The 27035-nt window shown below is 46.1% G+C and overlaps 1 protein-coding gene across 1 annotated transcript in view; it reads left to right on the top strand.

Moving 5' to 3' along the window:
• dscama (Down syndrome cell adhesion molecule a) overlaps positions 1-15018 on the top strand; it is a 117627-nt gene extending 102609 nt beyond the window's left edge. The window contains exons 19-33 of the mRNA XM_072658712.1: positions 440-595; positions 1988-2121; positions 3054-3207; positions 3835-3952; positions 5292-5452; positions 5582-5680; positions 6660-6848; positions 7884-8174; positions 9758-9934; positions 10104-10134; positions 10848-10963; positions 11051-11218; positions 11325-11522; positions 13245-13547; positions 13953-15018. Of these exons, the coding sequence (XP_072514813.1) occupies positions 440-595; positions 1988-2121; positions 3054-3207; positions 3835-3952; positions 5292-5452; positions 5582-5680; positions 6660-6848; positions 7884-8174; positions 9758-9934; positions 10104-10134; positions 10848-10963; positions 11051-11218; positions 11325-11522; positions 13245-13547; positions 13953-14302 (2645 nt within the window). The 3' untranslated portion in view covers positions 14303-15018. The remainder of the gene's footprint in view (positions 1-439; positions 596-1987; positions 2122-3053; positions 3208-3834; positions 3953-5291; positions 5453-5581; positions 5681-6659; positions 6849-7883; positions 8175-9757; positions 9935-10103; positions 10135-10847; positions 10964-11050; positions 11219-11324; positions 11523-13244; positions 13548-13952) is intronic.
• Positions 15019-27035: the final 12017 nt, after the last annotated feature.

The raw sequence follows: 27035 nt of genomic DNA, 5'->3' as shown, positions 1-27035 counted from the left end.
AACTCAGACCCCGCCAGAGTTGAGCTGTGGAGCAGTGGAACTAGCTGTGTTCTCTGGAATGATGGATGGTGGAACTCCATCCAATACTTTTGGGATGAATTAGGGAGTTGGGGATTATAAGGTGGGGTGGTGATCATCATCCAGCTCTTGTCACTGAATGCAATCAAATCCTCACAGCAATGCTCCTCCAAAATCTAGTAGAAAGCCTTCTCTCCAAGGAGAGACAGTTACTCCAACAAAAGCAGGAAGAACTCAGAAAAGAAACAATGAATAAGCAGGCGTCCCAATACTTTTGTCCTTGTTTTGAATGTTGTACAAAGGAGAGTCACAAAGGACCAATGTTGTGGGAGTGTATTTTGTGTGGTTCAGAAATAAAGGGGCCGGTTGTTCATGGCAAAGTTGCATGTTCCTAACCGGCCGTGTCTCTCTGGTCTCTCAGAATTGGGCGAGATCAGGAACATCACCACCCTGCAGCCCCCTCTGGAGCTGGACGGCCTGGAGAAATACACCAACTACAGTATCCAGGTGCTGGCCTTCACCCGGGCTGGGGACGGAGTGCGTAGCGAGCAGATTTACATCCGCACCAAAGAGGACGGTAATCCACCATTTCTTCACGATCTGACCTGCAGCACTTCTTCTCATGCTACTGTAGTTGAGGCCTTCCAGCCTCCACCATGTTATTGGGCAGAAATCACTCACATTGAGTCAGGAAGCAAGCAGACAGGTTAATAATGTGCTCTCTGCAATGATGCCATAGAAGAACCGTAAAGAACCTACAGGGTTCTTTAAAGAAGCATTTTGGAGATGAGATCTTTTAAAGCTTCACATATTAGACGGAGCTGTAGATCCAACCCCGTACTTATCATAGGATCCTTCATTTTATGAAGATGAACGCTCGTCCATGTCCAAAATCCTGGAATGACTAAAATAACCAGGGTTAAAATGGTAGATTTTGGGCCCGAGCTGTCCAGCAGACTAAGGCGCTATCATACCAGGCATGCTGCTCGCCATCGGCAGCCGAAGCCCAGAGTGAGCACAATTGGCCATCCTCTCTTCAGGATGGTCAGATTGCTCGCTCTCCCTACATCGTTTCGCTGCGGTGCCGGCTGTCGCTTGCGTCTATGAGACGTCTGCCGTCATAGACGGGTATGCGGCGCTTCCCTCCAGGCGCGTTGGTTGGTTGCCCAGTGATGTTGCGGCAGTTTCAAAAAATGAGCCACTTGAATGAAATGGGGCGTGGGTTGCGTTACGATTGGGGGGGTATGTACCGGTTGGGTAATTGGCGGTCCAAATTGAGGAGAAAATGGGGAATATATATATATATTATATATTATTATATTATTATATAAAAACCACGAGACCTGATCATAAACTTGATTGGTGGGCTATAGGCTTCCATCACATGTATAAACTCTATGCTAGTGGTTAGCTGATTATGAGCTATGGCCATTTGGGGTCAAACCTGAGAGCCTGTGTCCTTGCCTGCTTTTTTTCTTAAGCACATTTTATTATATAAAAACCACATAACCTGATCAAAACCAGGGCCTTGAACCAAAATGAAAACTTAAAACCAAGCCAAAATGTTGTACATACAGTAAAACACTGATATTAGAATAAGCACTAATAATAACACTCCTACAGAAAGTGGTGGTGGTTCTCCATCACTGTGTTCATCATTAGAAAATATCCAAAGTTCTCCTCATGGTTTCTAGTATTATTTAGAGTTCTCCTCAGATCAACACCTGGTTTGGTAAATCAGTGCTTAACGATGGTTAATCAGGTGAGCTGCTGCTGCTGATGGAATTGAACACGTCCTCGGAGAACCTGGAAACGTCATTAAACGTTGGTTTGAAAGTCGCTCAGATCTAAACATCTGTCCAGTGCTGATCTTTGCCTTAAGCATGTTTGTAACCAATGCAGATACGGATGCAGCAAATCCACCCCAGTCTGAATGACCCCTCTTATTATTATTAATTTTTCACTCCAGTTCCAGGCCCACCAGGAGGGGTGAAGGCCGCAGCCGCGTCCAACTCCGTTGTGTATGTGTCCTGGCTCCCCCCGCTCAAGCTGAATGGTGTGATCCGGAAATACACAGTGTTCTGCTCCAGCTCGTACCCCACGGTAAGGTTCCCCTCTGCCAGCTTCAGATTCACGCTCTGTGCCTGTCCAGCATCCTCTACTCTTCTGGGGAAGACTTTCCAATAGGTTCTAGAACTTTGCTGTGAGGGTTTGATTGTATTTAGCCATATGAGAGCATTGGTGAGGTCTGGTTGAGCCCACAGATGTTGGATGATCAGTTCTGCCAGATGTATGGGATGAAGCCCCAATTCCACAGCCCAGCTTTGCTGCACCAACATCCTCCACTGTTGTGAAGAAAGCTTTCCTATAGGTTTTAGAACATTGCTGTGAGGATTTGATTGCATTCAGACACAATTTGGGTGGATGATCAGTCCTGGCACTCCAACGCATCCCAAAGGTAGAGGATGGAGCTCCTTCACTGCAGAAAATGCAGTCCCACAGCTTAACAGCCCAACTTTGCAGCAGTAACATCGTCTACGCTTCTAGCCAAGGCTTTTCGATAGGTTTTAGAACATTGCTGTGAGGATTTGATTGCATTCGACCACATGAGAGCATCAGTGAGGTGAGGTACTGATGTCGGATGCTTAGCGTTTCAACCACTCCCACTCATCCCAGAACTATTAAATGATGCTCAGTCATTCCAGAGAACCCAGTTCCGCTGCTCCACAGTCCGATTTGCTGCAGCAACATCCTCCTTATTCTAGCCAAGGCTTTTCAATAGGTTTTAGAACATTGCTGTGAGGATTTGATTGCATTCAGCCACATGAGAGTATTCTTGAGGTCAGGTACTGATGTCGGATGATCAGTTCTGACACTCCAACCCATCCCAAAGCTACTGAATGGAGCTCCATCATCACTCCAGAGAATGCACTATATTCTTGAACATCTTTAATGGTGTCTGTTTCACTTGGTGAGTTCAGTGCAAGTGTGTTAAAGGCCCTATAAACACTCATGCCTTTTTTCTTCCCTGCCAGGTGGTGAGTGAGTTTGAAGCCGCCCCGGACGAGTTCCTCCACAGGGTGCAGAACCTGAGCCGGAACAGGAAGTACAGCATCTGGGTGATGGCGGTGACCGCAGCAGGCCGCGGGAACAGCAGCGAGGTGATCACGGTTGAGCCACTCGCCAAAGGTGAGCAAAAAGAGGGAGAGGGTGGCTTTTATTAAACACACACTGAGCGCTGCTCATTAATATGCATTAATATCTTATTAGCATCTGGATTTTGATTGGCTTTCACTGAGAAAACTGCATCAGTAAGTAGATGATTCAGGCATGAGGGCTTACAGTGTGCTAATTGGTGGACTAAAGGCTTCCATTACATGTTACATGTTACTACATTAGCCTTGCCACTTCTGACACCAAACATGTCTTGGCTGCCTGCCTACATTAAGGCATTAAGGCCTAAAGTGTAAACTGCATAAACTCTATACTAGTAGTTAGCTGATTATGAGCTATGGCAATGGGGTCAAACCTGAGAGCCTGTGTCCTTGCCTACCTTTCGTGATTAATATGAGCCTGCCGAGCACTGCCTCAAAAAAATGGTTACTGTAGCACTCGGCCCAGAGTCGGGTCTGCTTTAACATTCAGAATAGCGAACCCCGCTGTGTTGCATCATGTGTGCTTTTTAAAGTGGACCCTTGCGAAACTTTACGCAGTGCTACTTCCAGCAGAGTTGTATTAGTGCTGTTTTTACTAAGTGAAAAGCATGCAACTGTTTCCTTCAGTGCACGTCCTAAAATGAGTGTGTTTGTTGTGCAGCTCCTGCCAGGATCCTCACCTTCAGTGGCACGGTGACAACGCCCTGGATGAGGGATATTGTTTTGCCCTGCAGAGCGGTGGGAGATCCACCACCCACAGTCAAATGGATGAAGGAAAGGTAAGCGGAGAGCGACTGTAAAAAGAACACCATGAGATGTACAGGAACTTGCTGGCAGCAGCTAGCTGGTACATTGCTGTAGTAAACTGCACAGTCTTAAACCCTCGTCACAATGCTCATAGTTATCTGACCTCCCCCCTGCCAACAGTCTATTTTCACAACCTTTTGCCTGCAGCATTTAAACAGCAACGATGCTTGCGAAAACATCTACGCCGATGGGCGTGGTGGTGAGGTTGAGGTCAGTTTCTGGAGTATCGCTGTGTATCTTAGCAGCGGAAAACACAGGAGGAGCTCCACTGACTGAAAACAGCCTAGGCAGACGTTTGTCAACAGTCAGACGTTCGTCTGTTGCTATCTTGGCAGTGAATTGTCAACACAGGCACGTGCAGCCCGACATTCGTACACCCCCACACGCTTTACACCGCTGAAATAGCAATCTGCCAAGGTCAGATAGACCGCGCCTGGCTCTTAAAGGGATGGCAGAGACACGCTGATTGGTTTATTAATGCATGTTACGCCCAAAACAAACACACCCATGATTAATTAAGAGATTTAGTACATGACTTTTGCGTGTTTTGTTCCGCCCAAGGCGAACTTTTCCCATCATTACGTGGTTAGTGGTTGACGCCTCGCCTAAAGATCGCTAAAATAGGTTTAAATAAGACAGGCTCCTCCAGAATCCTCACTATCCATGTTCTGATCATCTGCAGCTGATTTTAATGTAGTAGTAATAAATATTTGATATTGTATATTATAATATCGAAGTACCATTAGATGTGTGAGCTGTATGCTCCACCAGGGGGCAGTGTAGAGATCTCTGATCTCTGTAGCCCAAAGAAAGCAGAAAAAGAGTACTGCAGCCATGTCTTACCGCTGCCCACCACAGCCCACCATCTGTAACAGATTTCAGGGTCATCATTGGTCAGCTTCAGACCACAAGGCCGCCGTTGAGCAGATGTTATTTAGGTGGCGGGTCGTTCTCGGCACAGCTGCGTATTTTTACCCACATAGACTGATGAAGGCCTGCAGGATGGCTAACCCAAGCTGTGCATTACCAGATTAGGGGCTGGCCCTAACAGCCTCCAGCTGTCCACCAGCAAGGCGGACCTACTAAAAGGGATTTCTAATAAAGTGGCCGGTGCGTGCAGTTGGAAACGCTCTTTGATAACAGGCTTTCTGTGTCCATTAAGGGTGTCGTTTTTAACAACATCTCGACTCCTGTGAAGCTAAATGTGGGCAGCGTATGTCTGAGAGTGCGGTGATTCATATGGGAGCGCTGTGAAAGCTGGAAAATGTCAAACTCTGCCCTTCTGTAAAGTGCCTTACTGTGTCTCACCAGCGGGAGCCCGGCCCCTGCGGTCATTGACGGGAGGCGCAGTATCCATGGAAACGGAAGCTTTGTGATCAAGACCGTGAAGGCTGAGGATTCTGGGTATTACACATGTGTCGCCAGCAATAATTGGGGAACTGATGAAATAACGCTGAACCTGCAGGTGCAAGGTACGTTGGGGGGGGAGCTTGAGCAGGGCTTTTAATTATTTCATTATTATTTCATTATTCAGTTCTTTCCACGTAGGAATGTTCGCTATCTAGACGATATTCTGGTTAATGCACGGATGTTGCCTTTAGTCCCCCCAGATCAGCCTCGTCTCACAGTGACCAAGACCACGACTACATCCATAACACTGTCCTGGATACCTGGAGATAACGGCGGAAGTTCTATCAGAGGTTTGTGCCGTCAGACATCGGTCATAACTAAATATTGTCATAAGAAACTTCACATTTCCCCACTTACCCTAGATATAGTTCCTAAATCAATACACACATGTTTGGTGTCCAAATTTAGCTCTTTTCATAGCACTGGAGATACAAAGCTAACCCAAACCCCCCTAGTGTTTGACTCCACAGTGCTGCACCCTAAACCACACTGACAAGTCTGCAGCATTACATAACCTTCATTGCCAAAGCTGAAGCTTGGGCATCACTAGACCTTCCAACAGGGCAAGCATACCTCCCAAACATACCTCAAAGTCCACCAAGGCATGGTTTCAGAAGAAGTCCTGGAAGATTCTGGAGTGCCCGCCACAGTCGTCTGACTTGAACCTCATAGAAAATCTTTGGTGGGGTTTAAAGAAGGCGGCCCCAAAGAATATCAGTGAACTGGAGGCCACCGTCCATGAGGAATGGGCTAAGATTCCACAGGAACGCTGCCACACTGTGAAAAGTCTAAAATCCTTGAGGACCTGTTGGAGGTTCTTAAGTTTAAAACTGTGAGGAACCTTTAAAAACCTTTTCTTGAAGGTTCCTCAAAGCACTGTTGGACCTTTTAATGTCTGCAGAAGCTGGAGTCTTGCTATGCCTTATGTTTGAGGCAGGTCTCAGCAGCAGATGGGTGGTCTACGAAGTACTAAAGAAGCTTGTGATTAAAGGGGTTGGATAGTTCTGAGACTGCAGTCATCATTAAAAGGGTCATTTAGTGGTAAATTTGGAGAAAGCCTGTTATAATAGTTGCGTTGAGATATTTCAATTGGTCTTGTTTGATTGGTTTATTGCATTAAGCAGCGTTTTGACAGCAAACATGCCGTAGCTGATCCACTACATCTGGGCTAAGTGGAGAATTGTGTGAATTAGATTTAATTGATCAGCATCTGAGTACACCATGAAATGTTTGCCCAATTCTCGCTGAGCTTCCTGTCCACACGTTTAGGTTACATCCTGCAGTACTCGGAGGACAATAGTGAGCAGTGGGGCAGCTTTCCCATCAGTCCCAGCGAGCGCTCCTACCGGCTGGAGAACCTGAAGTGCGGCACCTGGTATAAGTTCACCCTCACGGCCCAGAACGCTGTGGGGCCGGGACGCATCAGTGAGATCATAGAGGCCAAGACTCATGGAAAAGGTAGGGCACCACCATTTTCAGTTGTTTTGAGGGATTTATTGTAAGTGTGTGACTTTGCTTGGGGTGAAAAATGCTCAGATATGGGTTTATACAATTATTTACTAGAGATGCACCAATTCATCGTTTTCTGTTCCGATACAGATACATGAACTTTGCATAAGCGATCCGATACCATTGTTGAATTAATAAACCATATATCTGACCACCCGGGGAGAGACTTAAAGCATCAGGATTGACGTAATCATTACTTTACTAACTTTGTAAAACAAACTATATCAAATAAACACAGATATTAATGAACCCAATTTCGGTTTATTGGTCACTACAATTCGGCACAGTGCTGTCTGGGCTCAGGACTTTTATTCTGAAGTCTGTGAGACTAAAGAGGAGCGAGCAGCCCCTCCCTTCTCTGTGCTTCTTATATGGAAGACGAGCTGGATAACTCACTGATAGTTGATTGATGACAGATCGAGGGCCCTCTGACCCTGGGTTATGAAGCCTAGAATACCGGCGAGAATCGGGTTCCGTGAATGGATCAGCCCTTTAAATCAGACTGATTATCCAATACCCGATCCAGCTGATTTTGTTAGTATCAGGACCGATATCCGATCCTAGTATCGGATCGGTGCATCCCTACCATTTACCACCCTGTTATTTTGCCTCAGAATGAAACGTTTCCTTTTACAGATGGCTCGTGAAGGACAAAAATAATAAGCTCTGCATTTAATTGACTGGTTTATGTCACTTGGATGGCCCACAACGTCATAGCATAGCCTAGCTTACCCTAGCATAGCATAGGTATAAAGACAGTTTTAGAATGTTGCTGTCCACTTGGTGTCCAGTTGGCACAGTGCATGATTAGCTAGCTAAGAGGTTGTAGTAAGGTCCGGCTAGCCTTCACCGCCTCAGCTTATATATGTATAATATAATATAATTATTATTTTGGAGATATGAGACAACCAAAAAGAATTCAGTGTCCATCATGTTCTGTGGTACTAGAGAAATGTACTAATGCTACTTTCTCCTCCCCTGTAGAGCCACAGTTCTCCAAAGAGCAGGAACTCTTTACAAGCATCAACGCTACGTGCGTCCGCCTCAATCTGATTGGCTGGAATGACGGCGGCTGTCCAATCACCTCCTTCACTCTGGAATACCGTCCGATGGAAAGCCCTGTGTGGACCAAGGCCCAGCGGACGTCGCTCACCAAAAGCTACAATCTGATGGACCTGCAGGAGGCCACGTGGTACGAGCTGCAGATGAAGGTGTACAACAGCGCCGGGCTGGCCGAGAAACGGGTGAAGTTCGCCACGCTCAACTACGACGGCAGTGAGTAGCCTTTATGACGACTCGTTTGTGGTCTTGCTTCAGTATTTTCGAAATAATCCATGGTCATCATGATGTCCTCTACTCTCTTAAGTGGACCAGTCCCTTCCCCAGGAAAACAGTCCCAGGGCACCGTGCCGCCACCCCCATGCTTCACAGTTGGAATTCCGTTTTTGGGATTAAAAGCCTCAGTCTTTGTTCTCCATACATACATTCTGATCATTATTGCCAAAAAGGAGAAGAACACTTAGCCAAAGGGCTACCACCCCCTCACCACCACCCCAGCTACAATTAGTGAAATATGAAAAGCTGTCTTTTTCAGGACGTCTCGAAAAAGACGTCCCTCTACGTCTAAATTAATCGCACTGCATTGGGTGGTGGTCCCTCACTGCTGCCAAAATTTCATGGCTATATTAATGCTATGTGTGGTCCAATAAAGACCACATTTAGCCCAAAACACTTCTGGTCCTGGCTGGGTAGGTCTTTGTCCTGGGTGCTGGGTGGGTAGGTCTTTTGTCCTGGGTGCTTGGTGGGTAGGTCTTTGTCCTGGGTGCTTGGTGGGTAGGTCTTTTGTCCTGGGTCCTGGGTAGGTAGGTCTTTGTCCTGGGTGCTGGGTGGGTAGGTCTTTGTCCTGGGTCCTGGGTAGGTAGGTCTTTGTCCTGGGTGCTTGGTGGGTAGGTCTTTGTCCTGGGTGCTTGGTGGGTAGGTCTTTGTCCTGGGTGCTTGGTGGGTAGGTTTTTTGTCCTGGGTCCTGGGTAGGTAGGTCTTTGTCCTGGGTGCTGGGTGGGTAGGTCTTTGTCCTGGGTGCTGGGTGGGTAGGTCTTTTGTCCTGGGTGCTGGGTGGGTAGGTCTTTGTCCTGGTAAAAGGGAATGGCGAGTGACATGCAAATATGACATGTAAATATTTTAATGAACCCTTGCAACACACACACACACATATATGTATATACACACACATATATAGGCTACCATCCTCCTCTCTGAAATGAAAATGGCTTTGCCAGCCTTTAGCGAGTCATAAAGGCTCCAGCTTTACTGACGCCGTGGGTAGTAAAATAGCTCTGCGTTTTTATGCTGACTTGAGTCACCGTAGCTGTTGTGTCTAGTAGTTCTTTATGACCCTCTCGTAGACCCCCATATCGAGCTCTGCGGCAGGAATTAATACACGCCTCGCTAATGTGTCGGAAGGCTGCCCAGATGACTGATCCTCTGTCCGAGGACCTGTGAGCAAGTGCAAGGCTCAGTCCCAATCCCACCGCCTCCTCCCCACCTCTCTTTTCGTGGTCCACCCCCCAACCCCCCACACCTCAGCGCTGTAAAAACCGCTGAGTGCTCACTTAAGAAAGATGAGTTCATCTCTTTTAAGTGGAGCTTCAGTCAAGTGAGCATTATTGCCAATTCCGCAAAGGTCAAGCACTTGATTGCGATCGCACTGCGGTTCCTATTAGGAGCTGGAAAGCAGCTGATATCTGATTGGCTCCTTTCGCTATCAGCTTCCTGTGAGTAACTGCAGGTTGATTATTTGCTTACGCCTTAATGAAGTTACCTAGAGATCCTTCTGATCTTGTTTCCTCCCCTTGCTCTAGGCACTATCCCCCCACTGGTGAAGACGGCGGTCAAGGACCCGGTGAAGAAGAGCAGTAATGAAGGAATGAAGATGATGGTGACCATCTCCTGCATCCTGGTGGGCATGGTGCTGCTCTTCGTCCTGCTGATGGTGCTCAGGAGGAGGAGGAGGGAGCAGAGGCTGAAGAGGCTCAGAGGTAAAGCCACGCTTTTCTGTCACTGCAAGCCTTAAAGAAACTGCAAGCAGCAGACGCTGACTATTAAAGGCTGCAGATTTCAGCACATTCAAATTTCACAACTCGCAGAATTTGTACAGTCTGAAGATGAAGGAATGAGTTGGTAAATGCTTGCACTTTTACTCCCCAGATGCAAAAAGCTTGGCAGAGATGCTTATGAGGTAAGAACGCTTGGATTACAACACTCAGACGTTTTCTAGAGCCCATGTTAGCACCGGAGCACCATTCCATAGTCCGTGCCAGTTTCTCCACTGCAGAAAAATCTTGGCTATGTGAAGTCATCCAAAATGTAGGATCTGATTGGATGAGCAGCATCCCAGGCCACTGCAAAAGAGCCGATATACATTTACATTTACATTCCTCAATTCCTCAAAAAGCTTCACTGTTTACTAGCTAGGTTGTATCAACTAGGTATCACCCAAAAGATACCTCAGGCTAGATGCTGCCAAATACAAAAGTCAGTACGCACACCTACATACACAATACTCCACATACACTACACTTTACCTGAATATCAAACAAGTCGGGATAAGACACGATTACTATCATAAGCCTTAATAAGTGCAAGATAACTGCTCATGAGTCACGGGTCACAAGTACGAATCCCAAGCCAGGCTGCTTTGCCATCAGCAGCCGGAGCCTGAGAGAGCACAATTGGCAGTCCTCTCTCCGGGTGGGTAGATGGCGCTCTCACTCTCTCTCCGCTTGTCACTCTTTGGAGGTGGCTGGCTTCACATGTACTGGAGGGTCATTTGCTAGTGCTAGTGCTAGGGGGAGCTAATGACAGTTGTTTTTCCATGTATTGTCAGATGAGGTAAGAATTTCAGCAGACTGGTAAACATGAACTCACTCATTCTGCTCCGTGTGCCTCCAGCAAAAACACCAGGCCGTCGGACACCCTCAACAAACAGCAGCAGACTCTCCGCATGCACATCGACATCCCCCGAGCTCAGCTCCTCATTGAGGAGAGAGACACCATGGAGACCGTGGGTAAGTCCGGCTGTGTCTAGTTTGAAGTAGGCAGGTTGGTATCATATCTGAGCTCTCTAACGCTCCTGTCTTTGCTCTCACAATCAGACGACAGATCTACCGTGCTCCTCACCGAAAATGACTTCGGAGAGACGGCCAAGCAGAAGTCCGCCACAGTAACTCACACTGTCCACTACCAGTCACTTTCCCAGGCCACGGGGCCGCTGGTGGACGTGTCAGATGTTCGGCCCGGGACGAGCAAGAGCAGCCTGTCCAGTAAGTGGAAACTTTTCAGTCTTCAGATTTTCTGCATTGTTCTTTTGCGTAGTGAGTTATTGAGTTATTGATACATTTGACGTGAATGTGCGATGCATCCCATCAGACCCCACAGCGCGGAGGGCGGCCAAGCCAGGCCCTGCGGCGCGGAACCGATATGCCAGCCAGTGGACCCTGAACCGGCCGCACCCTCCAGTGTCCACCCACACCCTTAGCACTGACTGGAGGCTCGCCACGCCCCGAGTGGCCGGCTCGGTGGACAAAGAGAGTGACAGCTACAGCGTCAGCCCATCTCAGGACACAGGTCTCCCCCCTGCACTTCACTCTCTGTTACTCCAGTCCAGGATCTCTGAACTTTACTCTAGGGGGGGTTTAAGGGTTTGTTGTTTCCACATTTCAGGTGGTTCAATTGGATTATAGATTATATATACTTATATGTGGGGCTGGGCGATATGGTCAAAATACTTTATCACGATATTTAAAGACTTTTTTGCGATACACAATATTTACATGATTCACAGACTAAACACATCAGTATCAGCTTCTTATAAACTACTATTCAGATCCTCTCCTGTACTGAATACAGTGATTTATACTCAACATCTGCTGCTAAACCAGTCTAATTACACTGTTAGTAATGAAACCTGCAGCCGATCAGTGTTTATTAAGCACTAACAGTCTCCTCTATATGCTTAGAAAAGCTTATTGTTATCACCATAACTAAATTTATCACAATGCAATAAAATATCGTCATATTGCCCAGCTCTAGTGATATGTATCAATGGTTTATAACCATATGTTAAACTCTATAGGATATATCTGGTTTGTGAACTATTCTTATATACCTCCATATATATATATATGACCACCTGGCAATTTATACAGACACATTTATATATAATTAATATACACTATTATGAGCCCCGAGTGGTCCATGGAACAAAGGCTCTAGTCACTATGATCAGAGGATCGCTAGTTCGAATCCCGGTCATGCTGCTAGCCATCGGCAGCCGAGGCACCAGGAGAGCACAATTGACCTCGTTCTCTCCAGGGTGGGTAGATGACATTGACAGTGGTGTCTGCCGGCCGGGGCGTCGAAGTCGGGTATGCGGCGCTCCCCTCCGGTGATGAAAAATGAAAAATGAGCATCTTGACTCGTGTCAGTAGAGGCGGGGGCATCGCGTGGCATGGGTCAGGTAATTGGTGGTCCAACTTGGGAAGAAAATGAGTAAAACATCTTAAAAATTAGTAATTTTATACACAGCAGCAGACTCTCTCTCTCTCTCTCTCTATATATATATATATATATATATATATATATATATATATCCAGGGGATTCGGAATGACATTAAAATGCCTTATGCAACTGAGCCCTTGCAGCACACAGCCATCAAAAGAAACAACCAACAGACAGACATGAAAACTAATGAGCTCTGAATAAAGTGACCGGCTCAGAACCCCTGTCGTGGGGTCTGGTGGCATTCCTAGGAGAAAACTTTACTGGTTTTAACATGAAACGTCTGGTGCATTCTGAGACTAAACTACGTGGGTAATTGCTGTGGAATTATTCAGTTCATTGAGTTCAGCTGTTCAAGTCATGTCCAGAAATCTATTATGAATAAGGCCAGCCTCAAAATGTCGTCCATCATTTGTGCTCTAATGGTTCCGCAATAGCACACGGTGCTTGGACCCCAGTGATTGCCATTTGCAATGTAATTTGTGGCAGTGATGTTCTACATCATTTTCAGGCCAAAGCTAAATCACTGCATGAATAAATAACACAGCAATTCTAACATTTTTTAAATCGGGAAGACAAGTCGCTTAATTTTCAAAGGCCTCTGAAGATCCCAAACTAAAAGTTTGCAACACATTAAAAATAACACCAATTATCCCACAGTTACTTCCGTGTATTGCTACTGCTACTGCACTCCTGATGCCGACTACAGCTGTAAATTCAACTTGTCCATAAACCAGACACTCCTGTATCTGAGCGGCCAGTAAAACCCACCTTCCTACTGTGTCCAGACCGAGCTCGGAGCAGCATGGTGTCCACGGAGAGTGCCTCGTCCACCTACGAGGAGCTGGCCCGCGCCTACGAACACGCCAAGATGGAGGAGCAGCTCCGCCACGCCAAGTTCACCATCACCGAGTGCTTCATCTCAGACACGTCCTCCGAGCAGATGACGGCCGGCACCAACGACTACACAGACAGCCTGACGTCCAGCACACCGTCCGAGTCAGGCATCTGCAGGTTCACCGCCTCGCCCCCCAAACCTCAGGACGCCTGCAGAGTCATGAACATGGCTGTGCCCAAGGCCCACAGGCCAGGTGAGAAGCACCACCTCATCTTTACTAAGAGGTAAAAGGAACATCAACACTTGGTATGTCCTGATCCGATCCAGTGGATCGACATTGGGGCCAGTACAGTTTTAAGCCTGATCCAGTACCACTGTGTTCGAGTAGAGCGCCCTCTGGTGTCCTCTGGATGTCATTGACTGGCCTTATTCCCAGCCTGCAGCAGTGATCTGGATCAGGACATCCTTAATTTACACATGATTCACACTATTGATTCACATAGGCACTGTTGATTCACACTATTGATTCACATTGATTCACATAGGCACTGTTGATTCACACTATTGATTCACATTGATTCACATAGGCATCGCTCCTTGTAAGAGTCTCGCACTCGGTCGCACACTCCCTGACACCACTATCTCTGTCTTCCCCCAGGGGGCGAGCTGGTGCACCTGCCGCCGTATCTGCGCATGGACTTCCTGCTGAACCGGGGCGCGTCGGGAGGGTCCCGGGAGGCCTCACTGGGCCAGGCGTGCCTGGAGCCTCAGAAGAGCCGCTCGCTGAAGCGGCCCAGCCTGCTGGAGCCCACGCCCATGGAGGCGCCGGCCAGCCGGGACGCTCAGCAGTGGCAGCCGGGCTCCGCCTCCACACTGCCCCAGAGGGAGGCCGGCTCGGACTTGGCCCAGGCGGCCAAACTCAGCACCTCGCAGGAATCCCTCTTAGACTCCAGAGGACACTTAAAACAGAGCAGCAATCCCTACGCAAAGTCCTACACACTGGTATAACCCAGCGCACGGACCGGACTTCAACAACACCACCACGCACACACACGCACACACACGGATACACTCACACATACAGATACACACATCACACATTCACACATTAACACACATCCACACACCCACGTTCAGTTTCAGAGCAAAAAGCGGACTCAAGCGGTTGTACATAGACGCCTTTCCTCCCGGACGGGCCGATCCAATTCCTAATGTTTACTTTCTTTTAAGCTTTTTTAAAACATGTGAATTCACTTCTTGGAAAAAATGTTTTGCTCCGAACGGAGATTGCCAACATAATTTATTTAAGAATTATTATTATTATTATTATTATTATTATTATTATTTACTTTAGCATTTAGTGTGCACAAACTGATGACTGGGAACCCATTAGTTTTTTTTTTCGTTTTTGTTTTTCTACTGAAATTTATTTGTGTAATTGCTAACAAAAAAAACAAAAAAAAACAGGAATGATTTTTTTTCCCTCTTTTTGCGAGAGCGCGCACGCGAGAGAGAGAAAGAGCGAGAGAGTGATCACCACTGTTCCAAAGTTGTCACTGTTTTCAGATTGTTTTAAAGTTTTCAAAAAAAAATTTCCTATGGGTGCATGGGGGACTGACCAATAAAATACGACGACAATGATTATGATGATGAAGATGAAGATGTAGATGAAGACGACGCCGATGATGATGATGATGATGATAAAGATAAAAACGCTAAATGGCTGGGCGGTCCAGCTGCTAATTTTTTCCACTATGAAATGATCAAATGTGAAGATTTAGTATTCTTATGACTATAAATATATAAATATATATATATTAAATGAGAAATCACTTTTATTTGTGGGTATTACAGGGAAAAAAACACAGTTTTGATCTGAATTAATAAAGTCCTTAGTCATGTTTGCACATATATTGTTTTTTAAACCTAGGAAATCGAGTCTTTGGTTTGACGATTATTTGTGTCCCATTCTTCTGATGGTGCAATATGAGAAGAGAGAAAAAAAATGAAATAATTTTTTGCTTTATGCTGTACTGTATCTAACCTATGTTGTGAGCATATGACTTTAAGGGGCAGACGAGCTGAAACTGTTAATTCAGGTGTAAATTACCACTGGTTGTTTACAAGGTAAATACTCATTTTATTATTATTATTATTATTATTATTATTACTATTATTACTACTATTATTTTTGAACGTTCAGGGGAGGCGACCCTTAATAGCCGGCCTCCCGCTGCACTAGAAACGAAAAAGAAAAAAAAAAGGGTCTGCTCATTAAGCCCTCCCACCCCCACCCCCCTCTCTTCTGCTCCCTCCCTACGCGTAGTGCACTAGGTAGTGTCCGCAGGGCACGCTCTCTTGTCTTCACTAGATTTATTTTTGCTGCATTGCAGTGATGCTCCTCTACAGGGAAAAAAAACACAGAGAGAAATAAATAAATAATTAATTAAATTAAAAAAAAAAAAAAAAACGTGAGACAATCCGAAGAGAATCCCCTTAAAGAACGAGAACCCGGTTCTATGTGAATATGTTGGAGGTGTGTGTGGGTGCAATCTGTTACTGTAGCTTTGCATCGGTCCTCTTTTGTCTAGAGGGACGATGAAGAATGCTGTGAGATCATATGCCAGTATATTTGATTAGATGAGTCTATTTTCACCATCCCCACCCAGCCTCACCCACCCCACTCCTCAAATCCCACTCACTCACTCACTCACTCCCCAACCACCCACCCCCTCCCCCCTTTTACACTTTATTTGACCAATGATCCTCATCTTTTCTTTGTTTTTGTTGTTTTCCGTTCATTCGGACAGGGTGTTCACAGCTGTGTCACTCCAATAAAGAATTGACCATGCAGTTCCAATCGATTAATAAAAGGCTGTTCCCCAAACCGTATCGCCCAGTTTTGCTGCGTGTGGTTCACACGTTTTCCTGTCCAGCGCTGCTGCAAATGGCGCGGAGGACGCTGCCTTATCGACGGCTTCCAGGAGCCACGAGGAGGAGACGGTGGGGATTACAGTGGAATGGAGGTCAATGCTTATACGCTTTTGGGCCGTCATATTTTACTGGACACTGGACATATAGACCCCTCTTTGCATCGATGCAGCTTTACACACAAACACACACACACACACACACTCCCCACCAGGGAGGCCTGCTAAAAAATCTAATCGACACAATTCAGCCCAGATCAGTAGTCCATTAGCCAAATCTGAGGATTACCCAGGTCACTGTAGCAGCCAGAGTGGTCCAGCTCCTCCCTTTCCGATGGCAGTGGTCCAGGAGCCCTTCGTTCTTTAAGTACGGCTCGGTTCAAACCCACCGTCTTTCAGTACTCATGGAGGACAAGCACCCAGATTATTCTCCAACCCGGCAGCGAGGTGGTGGAACGAACCCCTCCTGAGTGTCCCAGCAGCAGAATCACCTCTATCGACACTAGCTTTGGATGTTCAAGAGAGATAAGAGCGTCGTAGCGCAAAGATAAGAGCGCTAGATGTCGTAGATGTAAATGTAAACTGGTGCAAGAGGCTAATGTCGCTAACAAACTATTGGAAGTCAATGGTCAGCCAATAGCCTGAGAAACATGCCCAACCAACCACAGCCAGGTCATTCATTCATTCATTAAGGCTGTGTAGACTTCTCGATGTGGCTAGGACTTACTGTAAACCCTGTAAAATGGACAAAGCCTCAGTGTGTAGCTTGAGATTAGCCTTAATTTTCCGTTATAAATAAGGAGACCAGGCACTGGTATGAATGGGAGTTCTCGTAATGCCCAACTTCATGGCTAATCCAGTCCTGAAAAGCTAAAAAGTCAGGTTTTGGATCCTGTCTGATTTTATTAGTGATTTAAATGATGGCTTTTAAACGGTGACCTGACCTTTAGTTACGAGAAGCCCGGCCTAGTATGCCTGGGAATAACTGCCCAACAACTTTTTTTTACATGCTTTATAGATAACTGTGTATCTACAGAGTTGTAGCTTCAGTGGAAAGCTAAAGAGAAAGCTAACTACGCAAACTACCGTCTCCAAACATGCCTTGGCTCAGTGGTGAACCCTGTCCCAATTCTAATTAGAAGGAATACGAATGTTAGCATGTTAGCGAAAGATTGACGCAATTGGATGCTTTTGTCTGGGTTTTCAGCTGCAACAGAACTGGAAGCAGTTGCTAATTGAGTATAATATCGTTAAATGCAAGGACATATATGGATAATTACAGGGTTAAGCTGATCTGTACGAATCAAACCACACTAGCGAACCGACTACGTCCACTGTCAGCATTACAAATGCACTAGCTCTGTAATGTAGCTTAGCCAAAGCAGAATTTGAAAAGCCCTTGAGTTTTAAAAGACCAAACCCTCGACCAAAACCAATAAACCAATAAACCCTCGACCCTAACCAATGCAAGAGCTCACTTAGCTGTATCTACCTAGATCCCACAGCGGGGAATCCTGATCCTGATTGGACAATTTTCTGAGGGGTGTGTCAAGATTTGAAACCACTTCTTTCCATCCAAAACTTGAAGAGTTTAAATATGGTGGCAATATGGTGGCACCATCCATCCATCTTCTTATCTGCTTCTTCCTGGTCAGGATCGTGGAGGTTCTGGAGCCTTCCCAAAATCATTGGGCACAAGGCAGGAATACCCCCCCAGGGGCAATTTAGCATAGCCAGTTCACCTACCATTGATGATTTTGGGAGGTGGGAGAAAACCAGAAGACCTGAAGGTGCTCCACCATCCAGCTGAGTCATCTGGGGTAAGAGTTTTTCTCACCTCACTTCAAGCCCGGCGTATATATCTCCAACGGCCCGGCCTGCGGGGTCAAAGCGGACATCCTTTGTCCTTTCCTTATCATCAGCTGCGAGAAGAAACATGCAAATGTCCTGCTAAAGGTTGCCTGCCCAAAGCTGGTGTCTGCTCTGACATTTAGAAGAGCATGTGTGCTTTGTAATGTAGACCTTTACAAAGCTCTACATGCCTTCTGGCAGGGCTGCTGTTAGTGCTGAGCTCATTAAACTTAGTTAAGAACACTTTTAAGAAGCAATCAGTCAGATGTGTCCAAACTTCTGACTGGTAGATGACTTACGTACCTCTGGACCATGTTACAGGTCTCGGGCCAGACCGGCCTTGTGCTTCCACTCACTGGCCACTTTATTGGAAACACCTACCTTGGGTTTCTACTCACTGGCCACTTTATTGGAAACACCTATCTTGGGCTTCCAATCACTGGCCACTTTATTGGAAACACCTATCTTGGGTTTCCACTTACTGGCCCCTTTATTGGAAACACCTATCTTGGGTTTCCACTCACTGGCCACTTTATTGGAAACACCTATCCTCTGCTTCCACTCACTTGTCACTTTATTGGAACCCCTACCTTGTGCTTCCACTCACTGGCCATTTTATTGGAAACACCTACCTTCTGCTTCCCCTCACTGGCCACTTTATTGGAAAAACCTATCCTCTGCTTCCACTCACTGGCCATTTTATTGGAAACACCTAGCTTGTGCTTCCACCTACTGGCCCCTTTATTGAAAACACCTATCTTGGGTTTCCACTCACTGGCCATTTTATTGGAAACACCTATCTTCTGCTTCCACTCACTGGCCACTTTATTGGAAACACCTATCTTCTGCTTCCACTCACTGGCCATTTTATTGGAAACACCTATCTTCTGCTTCCACTCACTGGCCATTTTATTGGAAACACCTACCTTGTGCTTCCATTCACTGGCCATTTTATTGGAAACACCTAGCTTCTGCTTCCACTCACTGGCCATTTTATTGGAAACACCTACCTTGTGCTTCCACTCACTGGCCATTTTATTGGAAACACCTAGCTTCTGCTTCCACTCACTGGCCATTTTATTGGAAACACCTACCTCGTGCTTCCACTCACTGGCCATTTTATTGGAAACACCTAGCTTGGGTTTCCACTCACTGGCCATTTTATTGGAAACACCTATCTTCTGCTTCCACTCACTGGCCATTTTATTGGAAACAGGCCTGTAGGAAAACTTTTAAGAAGCAATCAGTCAGATGTGTCCAAACTTCTGACTGGTGGTTGACCTTCGTACCTCAAACCGAACCATGTTACAGGTCTCGGGCCAGACCGGGCTGGAGTGTGCGGGGAGGTTATTTGAGGCACACACACTCCCTCCCACCTTTAAGGCCAGGGGATTGGAAAGGTCACCAGGAATGCGATTGAAGCAAAACATGGAGCGTTTCCCCGGAGCCTGGTGTGTGCGTGCTTTGCCGGGTCCCTTCAGAGACTCGCCTGTGAGTCCATCGGCTTGAGGAACAGCAAAGAGCAGCCCTCTCCTAAATTGGCCTATCGATTCATGGGGCTTTGGCAGGGGGAAACCTCAGACAGCAGCCCTGCCCCCCGCTGAAAATTGCTTTCGTGGTGCTACATCAGCGGCACTGGGGTAATGGGGAAATGTATTACTCTGTGTGACAACTACATTCGCCATCCTCCTCTGAAGCACGCCACAAATTAAGCGAGCTGACGGAGATTTACGCGCCAGCAGCCGTCGCCGTTATTAACCGCCACCATAAATAAAGGCCGGCGATCTGAAATCTGCCTTCTGATCTTCGGTTGAGAAGTGCCGAGCTGTCAGGCAGCGAGACAGCGAGCACATCTGCGAGGGACAGCACTTGGTTTATTTCTTCTAATTGCTCGGCGGAGAACGACGAACGAGCCGCCAGCAGTCGCCTGAGAAAGGCGGCCTACCTTTCAGAGCTTCTGTTTGGATGGTTTTAATCAGTTTAGCATATACTCTATACTTAACGTCCATTGGCCACTTTATTAGAAACACATATCTTGTACTTCCACTCACTGGCCAGTTTATTAAAAACCCATATTTTGGGCTTTCACTTACTGACCACTGTATTAGAACCCCTTACCTTCTACTTCCACTCACTTTAGTAAAAACCCCTACCTTGGGTTTCCAATCACTGGCCATTTTATTGGAAACACCTATCTTCTGCTTCCACTCACTGGCCATTTTATTGGAAACACCTACCTTGTGCTTCCACTCACTGGCCATTTTATTGGAAACAGCGATGGTCTGCTTCCACTCACTGGCCATTTTATTGGAAACCCCTACCTTGTGCTTCCACTTACTGGCCATTTTATTGGAAACACCTATCTTCTGCTTCCACTCACTGGCCACTTTATTGGAAAACCCTACCCTGGGTTTCCACTCACTGGACACTTTATTGGAAACATCAATCTTGGGTTTCCACTCACTGGCCACTTTATTGGAAACCCCTACCTTGGGTTTCCACTCACTGGACACTTCAATGGAGCGTATCTGTGTAACTGGACTACATGCTGTCCAAAGAGACCTTATGGAGACCCCTCCCCCCCAGCTTGTGGACGCTCTTGGTTTGCACAGCAGGCTAATAAGTAATGTCAGCCGTCGAATATTATCTGGTCAACAGCGGCCCTGTGGTCACTGACCAGTAACAGGACAGGGCATGACAGCACATGGCCTTCATTCGGAGTATGTTGCGTTTCATACAGACCGAAGCCCATCTGCTGGCACTGCACCCCCCCGCCCCCACACACACCCAATCACACACATTTCATCACTGGTCAGTGACCACAGGGTTCACTGTTGACCAGATATCATTATTGAAATAGTGGTTCTCAGCACAGGAGCTTCACTGATATGGTAGCATGTATGGCGCTGGTACTGGTGCAGTCTACCGGACACAGTGGTGGGACTGTGGTGGAAAGTGGTCTACTTGCCCCGAGAGCGACTCTATGGACAGAAACTCACCCCTGCTGAAGGGCTAGTGGACCAACATGGTGGAGCAGGGATGAAGTACTGTGAGTGGAAGCACACAGGGCAGATGTTTCCAATAAAGTGGCCAGTGCCGTGAATTCCTGAATGTCTTTTCCTCTGAAATTCCAACCATGAAAGTGCCCTGATTTCCCACAGATGTGAAGAACACCAAAGTGTTTGCTGTCTCCAGATATCTGGCGAATCCAGCTTGAGCGGATGAATCACTACTATTGATTCGGACTCCATCGTCTTGCCGTGGATTCTTGAACGTGGGCGATACTTTCATTCCTGGGTTGTTGTTTTTTTTCTCTCAGCTCGGCCGTTTGATCGTCGCTAGGCCCAGGCTTTCTTGTTCCCCGTTAAAGATCAGAATTAGATGCCGTGGGTACGGCAGCTCCCACATGATGACTAGCTTTGAGGCTGAGTGCGCTTCACAGTTCAGATATGAGTCATGTGCGGAGCTTACAGGCCTCTGATCGGCGTGAGCGATGTTCTTCGATCCCGTGTTCATCATTTTTCTCCTAATGAATTTATGCTATCTTCAGAAAATAGTGGGATGATGACGTTTCCTCAGACCAGAATAGAGCAGAACCAATCACCATTTGTGTTGCACGCTGTGGTGAGGTGAGGAGGCGGGGGAGCTGTGGTCCAGCCCCCTTAGTGGTCTGGGCCACGTCCTAAGACCACACACCTGGCTAAGAGAAACATGGAGGTGAGCACACAGGGTTAAAAGCCCAAGGGACTCCCGCAGAGCCCCATTCAGGCTATAGTCAGGCTATATTTGGTGATGGGTGGGCGTGTATGTGTGTATGAATAAAGGCCACCTTGGGCCACTCAAGACTCAAGACACCTTTAACGCCTTTAACACACTAGGGGGACAGTGAGCACACATGCCGGGAGCAGTGGGCAGCCTTACCTACAATGCTCATGGAGCATTTGGAGGTTAGGTGGCCGGCAGCTCACTTGGTCAGTGTCAGTTCAGGGGTCAACCGTGATTTTCAGGCTTCGAGGCCCACAGCAGGACACTGCAGTCACATAAGGGATGGCTTCTAGATGTGCTGCACAGTTTTTTTCCCTGACCTGGCTCTTGATCCCTTTTGGTTGGAGTCTTGGTTGAGGTTTCTTCCTCTCGACCCAAAGGGAGTTTTTCCTTGCCACTGTTGCCACTAGTTCTCTGTGCATCTGAACTAATATAAACAATGATACTCAAACTTCTGACTGCTTTCTATAAGAACTACAGAACATAGTACTGTACTTTTACTTTCAGTACTTCAGTAGTAAAGTTAAGAATAAACTACTTGCAGTACTTAAGTACCAAAACTTCTACTTCTACTCAAGTTACTTTGCTGATAGAGCACCTGTACTTTTACTCACGTCTGGGACTAGTAGTAGTAGTGGTACTGGTAGTGGTGGTAATAGTGGAGGTAGTAGTACTGGTAGTGGTGGTAATAGTGGAGGTAGTAGTACTGGTAGTGGTGGTAATAGTTGAAGTGGTACTCATGATAGTAGTGGTGGTGGTACTAGTGGTACTAGTGGTAATAGTAGTACTAGTGGTGGTAATAGTGGTAGTGGTAGTAGTAGTAGTAGTACTGGTAGTGGTGGTAATAGTTGTAGTGGTACTCGTGATAGTAGTGGTGGTGGTACTAGTGGTAATAGTAGTAGTAGTTGTGGTAATAGTGGTAGTGGTGGTAGTTGTAGTAGTAGTAGTAGTACTGGTAGTGGTAGTAGTAGTACAGGTAGTGGTGGTAATAGTGGTAGTGGTAGTAGTAGTACTGGTAGTGGTGGTAGTAGTAGTAGTAGTACTGGTAGTGGTGGTAATAGTGGTAGTGGTAGTAGTAGTACTGGTAGTGGTGGTAGTAGTAGTGGTAGTGGTGGTAGTAGTAGTAGTAGTACTGGTAGTGGTGGTAATAGTGGTAGTGGTAGTAGTAGTACTGGTAGTGGTGGTAGTAGTAGTGGTAGTACTGGTAGTGGTGGTAATAGTGGTAGTGGTAGTAGTAGTACTGGTAGTGGTGGTAATAGTAGTAGTGGTACTTGTGATAGTAGTGGTGGTGGTACTAGTGGTAATAGTGGTAGTGGTAGTAGTAGTACTGGTAGTGGTGGTAGTAGTAGTAGTAGTAGTACTGGTAGTGGTAGTAGTAGTACTGGTAGTGGTGGTAATAGTGGTAGTAGTAGTAGTAGTACTGGTAGTGGTGGTAATAGTGGTAGTGGTACTTGTGATAGTAGTGGTGGTGGTACTAGTGGTAATAGTGGTAGTGGTAGTAGTAGTACTGGTAGTGGTGGTAGTAGTAGTAGTAGTAGTACTGGTAGTGGTGGTAATAGTGGTAGTGGTAGTAGTAGTACTGGTAGTGTTGGTACTAGTGGTACTAGTCTCTAGTAGTTTATACATGCCTGTGCTCACTCGACCCTTTGAGAACCAGCTGGATGATCAGCTGAAGTGGGCTTCCATATGTAAGTAGTTCTCCTGTAGATACAAACCCACGTTTGTTCTGAGGAACGCTAACAGGCATGGCTTCAGAACAGCCATCCCAAACGTGGCACCCGGTCTCAGATGGATTTGGACAGCATTAACAACAGATGCGCAGGATTACGGGCAGTATGGGGGGGATTGTGTTAACAAATGGAACAGCAGCAGGGATTTCTGGAACGAACGTGTCTTCACTGGCTAATCGGCTTGCTGCTTTACATGGACATGATGGACTACTGCGCATTGGGCCGCAGTCAGATCGCCTAGCATTAGAGCAGAGCCACCAACTCTGAAATGTCCAAACAGCTGTTAATGGCTGTCCTCTACATCAGACACTAGCATCACAACCCTGGATTGCTATATAGTAGCATACTAAATTAAGTGGGTAAGAGTTTTCTGGTGACTACTTCATTTGTCAGAAACACACCAGCAAATCTTTCATCAAATCCTGATTATGATTACTAGTTTATGATCATCCCTGATTAATGTTGTGTTGGTGGTAATAATAGTAGTAGTAGTAGTGGTAGCAATAGTGATACTATTAGTAGTAGTAGTAGTAGTAGATACTAGTAGTAGTGGTGGTAACAGTAGCAGTAGTAGTAGTTGTAGTACTAGTAGTAGTAGCAGTAGTTGTACTAGTGGTAATAGTAATAGTGATAGTAGTAGTGGTACTAGTGGGGGTGGTGGTAGTAGTGGTACTTGTCGCAATAGTAGTAGTTATGGTAATAGAGGTACTAGTGGTAGTAGTAGTAGTGGTAGTGGTGGTAATAGTAGTAGTGGTACTAGTGGGGTGGTGGTAGTAGTGGTACTTGTAATAGTAGTAGTTGTGGTAATAGTGGTGATAGTAGTAGTGGTGGTGGTAATAGTCGTAATAGTAGTAGTAGTACTGGTAGTGGTGGTAATAGTGGTGGTAGTACTGGTAGTGGTGGTAATAATAGTAGTGGTACTTGTGGTGATATTAATAGTAGTAGTACTGGTAGTAGTGGTACTAGTGGTGATAGTAGTAGTAATAGTGGTGGTACTGGTAGTGGTGATAGTAGTAGTGGTACTAGGGGTGATAGTAGTAGTGGTAGTAGTAGTAGTAGCAGTAGTAGTAGAGGTGGTGGTAGTGGTGATAGTAGTAGTGGTACTAGTGGTGGTAATAGTAGTAGTGGTGGTAGTGGTAGTAGTACTGGTAGTGGTGGTAATAGTAGTAGCAGTAGTAGTAGAGGTGGTGGTAGTGGTGATAGTAGTAGTGGTAGTAGTAGTAGTAGCAGTAGTAGTAGAGGTGGTGGTAGTGGTGATAGTAGTAGTGGTACTAGTGGTGGTAATAGTAGTAGTGGTGGTAGTGGTAGTAGTACTGGTAGTGGTGGTAATAGTAGTAGTAGTAGTGGTACTAGTAATGGTGGTAGTGGTAGTAGTAGTGGTAGTGGTGGTGGTAATAGTAGTAGTAGTGGTGGTAGTAGTAGTGGTAGTGGTGGTGGTAATAGTAGTGGTAGTGGTGGTAATAGTAGTAGTGGTGGTAGTGGTAGTAGTAGTGGTAGTGGTGGTGGTAATAGTAGTGGTGGTAGTAGTAGTGGTAGTACTGGTAGTGGTCGTAATAGTAGTAGTGGTGGTAGTGGTAGTAGTAGTAGTGGTAGTAGTGGTAATAGTAGTAGTGGTGGTAGTGGTAGTAGTAGTGGTAGTGGTGGTAGTGGTGGTGGTAACAGTAGTAGTAGTGGTGGTAGTAGTAGTGGTGGTAGTGGTAGTAGTAGTGGTAGTGGTGGTACTGGTAGTGGTGGTAATAGTAGTAGTAGTAGTGGTACTAGTACTGATGGTAATAGTAGTATTAATATCTATGCAGGCTGTAAGTCAGTTGTTATGAAAGGCTTATTTATGCCTTATGAACGCTGACCTTCAGAAAAATGCTACCATCATCATTTCCGTTTTGAAATAAGGATGTGGATGGGACTCGTTTTGCCTTGCCAAGAGAACAGCTAAGTAAAAATGGGCCCGTCTTCCCTCACCCTGCCCTGTAAGCTTCCACTGCTTATTAGCTACATTAGCCTCGTAGCTCCCGTGCAAATTTCAGACAGTAGTGTTGGTTGATTGATTAACTGACAATATTTAGTAAAGGAAAGAAAATTGTGTGGGTTACATTTTTTCCCCCCATCAGGCTATTTCTGTAATTCTTCAATGTCAGAGTCTCCGCTATGATGACCACTTCACAAGCCATTGCAGCTTGAGGTCCTCAGCAGATTTGCTGGCAGCTGCTTTGATGGCTCTCCTCAACTTTTCTGGCTTTAAAAAACAATTAAATAAAATCCCACTGACAGATCAATACACTCTAGCGGGGTCGGGGGTTCGCTGCAAGCTCAGGAGAAAACGTCCCGCTGCTAACGCTGTCCTCTTAACACCTACTCAAGGATCTGGACCGTTTCCCGAAAAAAGGACACATGTGGGTTAGCGTAAAGTGAAGCTAACAGAGCGGTACAGGAGCACACCAGTCATCCGGTTCTTCACAATGTTTATTTGTATTAAGTTTCTATATTAAGTGTTTAATGGACAGTAGAGAGTGGTACAGGTCAAGTGGTTGAGCAAACAATTGGTCAGTTGGAGGGAAAGCGATGAAGGTTGTAGCACAAACACAATATCTACTCATGAAGCCACGGGCTACAGTCAGAGTCATGATGAACGAGGGGTTCACAAGAGACCACATGAATAAGCTGGGTGTCACGTCTAGGTGTCAAGTCAGCTCTAGAACCAAATAACATAAATACAGCAATGCTTAAGGGCCCACCAACAAAAAAAAAGGTTCTACAACAGGTTCTTGGAGCGACACCATAGAGGAACCACTTTTGGTTCTAGAAGAACCATCAGGCTTTAAGTGAGCATTTCTGGGTCTTTTAAAGGTTCCTCACGCTCACACTTTTCTCTAATATGGTTCTTTATAGAGCCATAGGTGGTTCTTCTATGGCCTCACTCAAGAAGAACCTTCTGTAGCACCTTTATGTTTGGGTTAAGGTTTACGAAGGCTCATAATCTGGATTTTCTCACTTCTCCTCACAAAACCAACCACTCTGACCAGACGGAGAGATGTGGTTTGGTGTCAGGAGGTTAAATTAAATGGTGGAAAGCCTCCTTAAGATCTTTTGAACTTCAGGATTTCACAGCCGAGGAACCTTCAGAACCTCTGCTTTACTTTATCAGAATGGGAAATTAGATCTCCGTCAGCTATAAACTGAAGAAGATCCCATGTTCTGATGTTCGAAAGCTGGCCAGGGTGGTGGAACGTATATACAGATACAGCAAAACTTCCAAACAAGGACAAATGAAAGCGGTGCAGAAATCATCAGTGCATATCAAAAGAAGCGAGAAGAGGAAAGGCCATTAGATCTACAAATCAACAGACGAAGGGATGGGAATGTGAGATGGTTAGACTTATTATTCCAGATGACGGACAGGACAGACAGGGTAATGGTTCACTTCAGGTCTCTGGTCCCATTCATTCACCCAACAACGCCCCCCCCCCT

The sequence above is a fragment of the Salminus brasiliensis genome, chromosome 16 (genome assembly GCF_030463535.1).
Source record: "Salminus brasiliensis chromosome 16, fSalBra1.hap2, whole genome shotgun sequence".
Classification (NCBI taxonomy): Eukaryota; Metazoa; Chordata; class Actinopteri; order Characiformes; family Bryconidae; genus Salminus; species Salminus brasiliensis.
The sequence above is the reverse complement of the archived record's forward strand: the minus strand, read 5'-3'. Positions and strand labels throughout refer to the sequence as shown.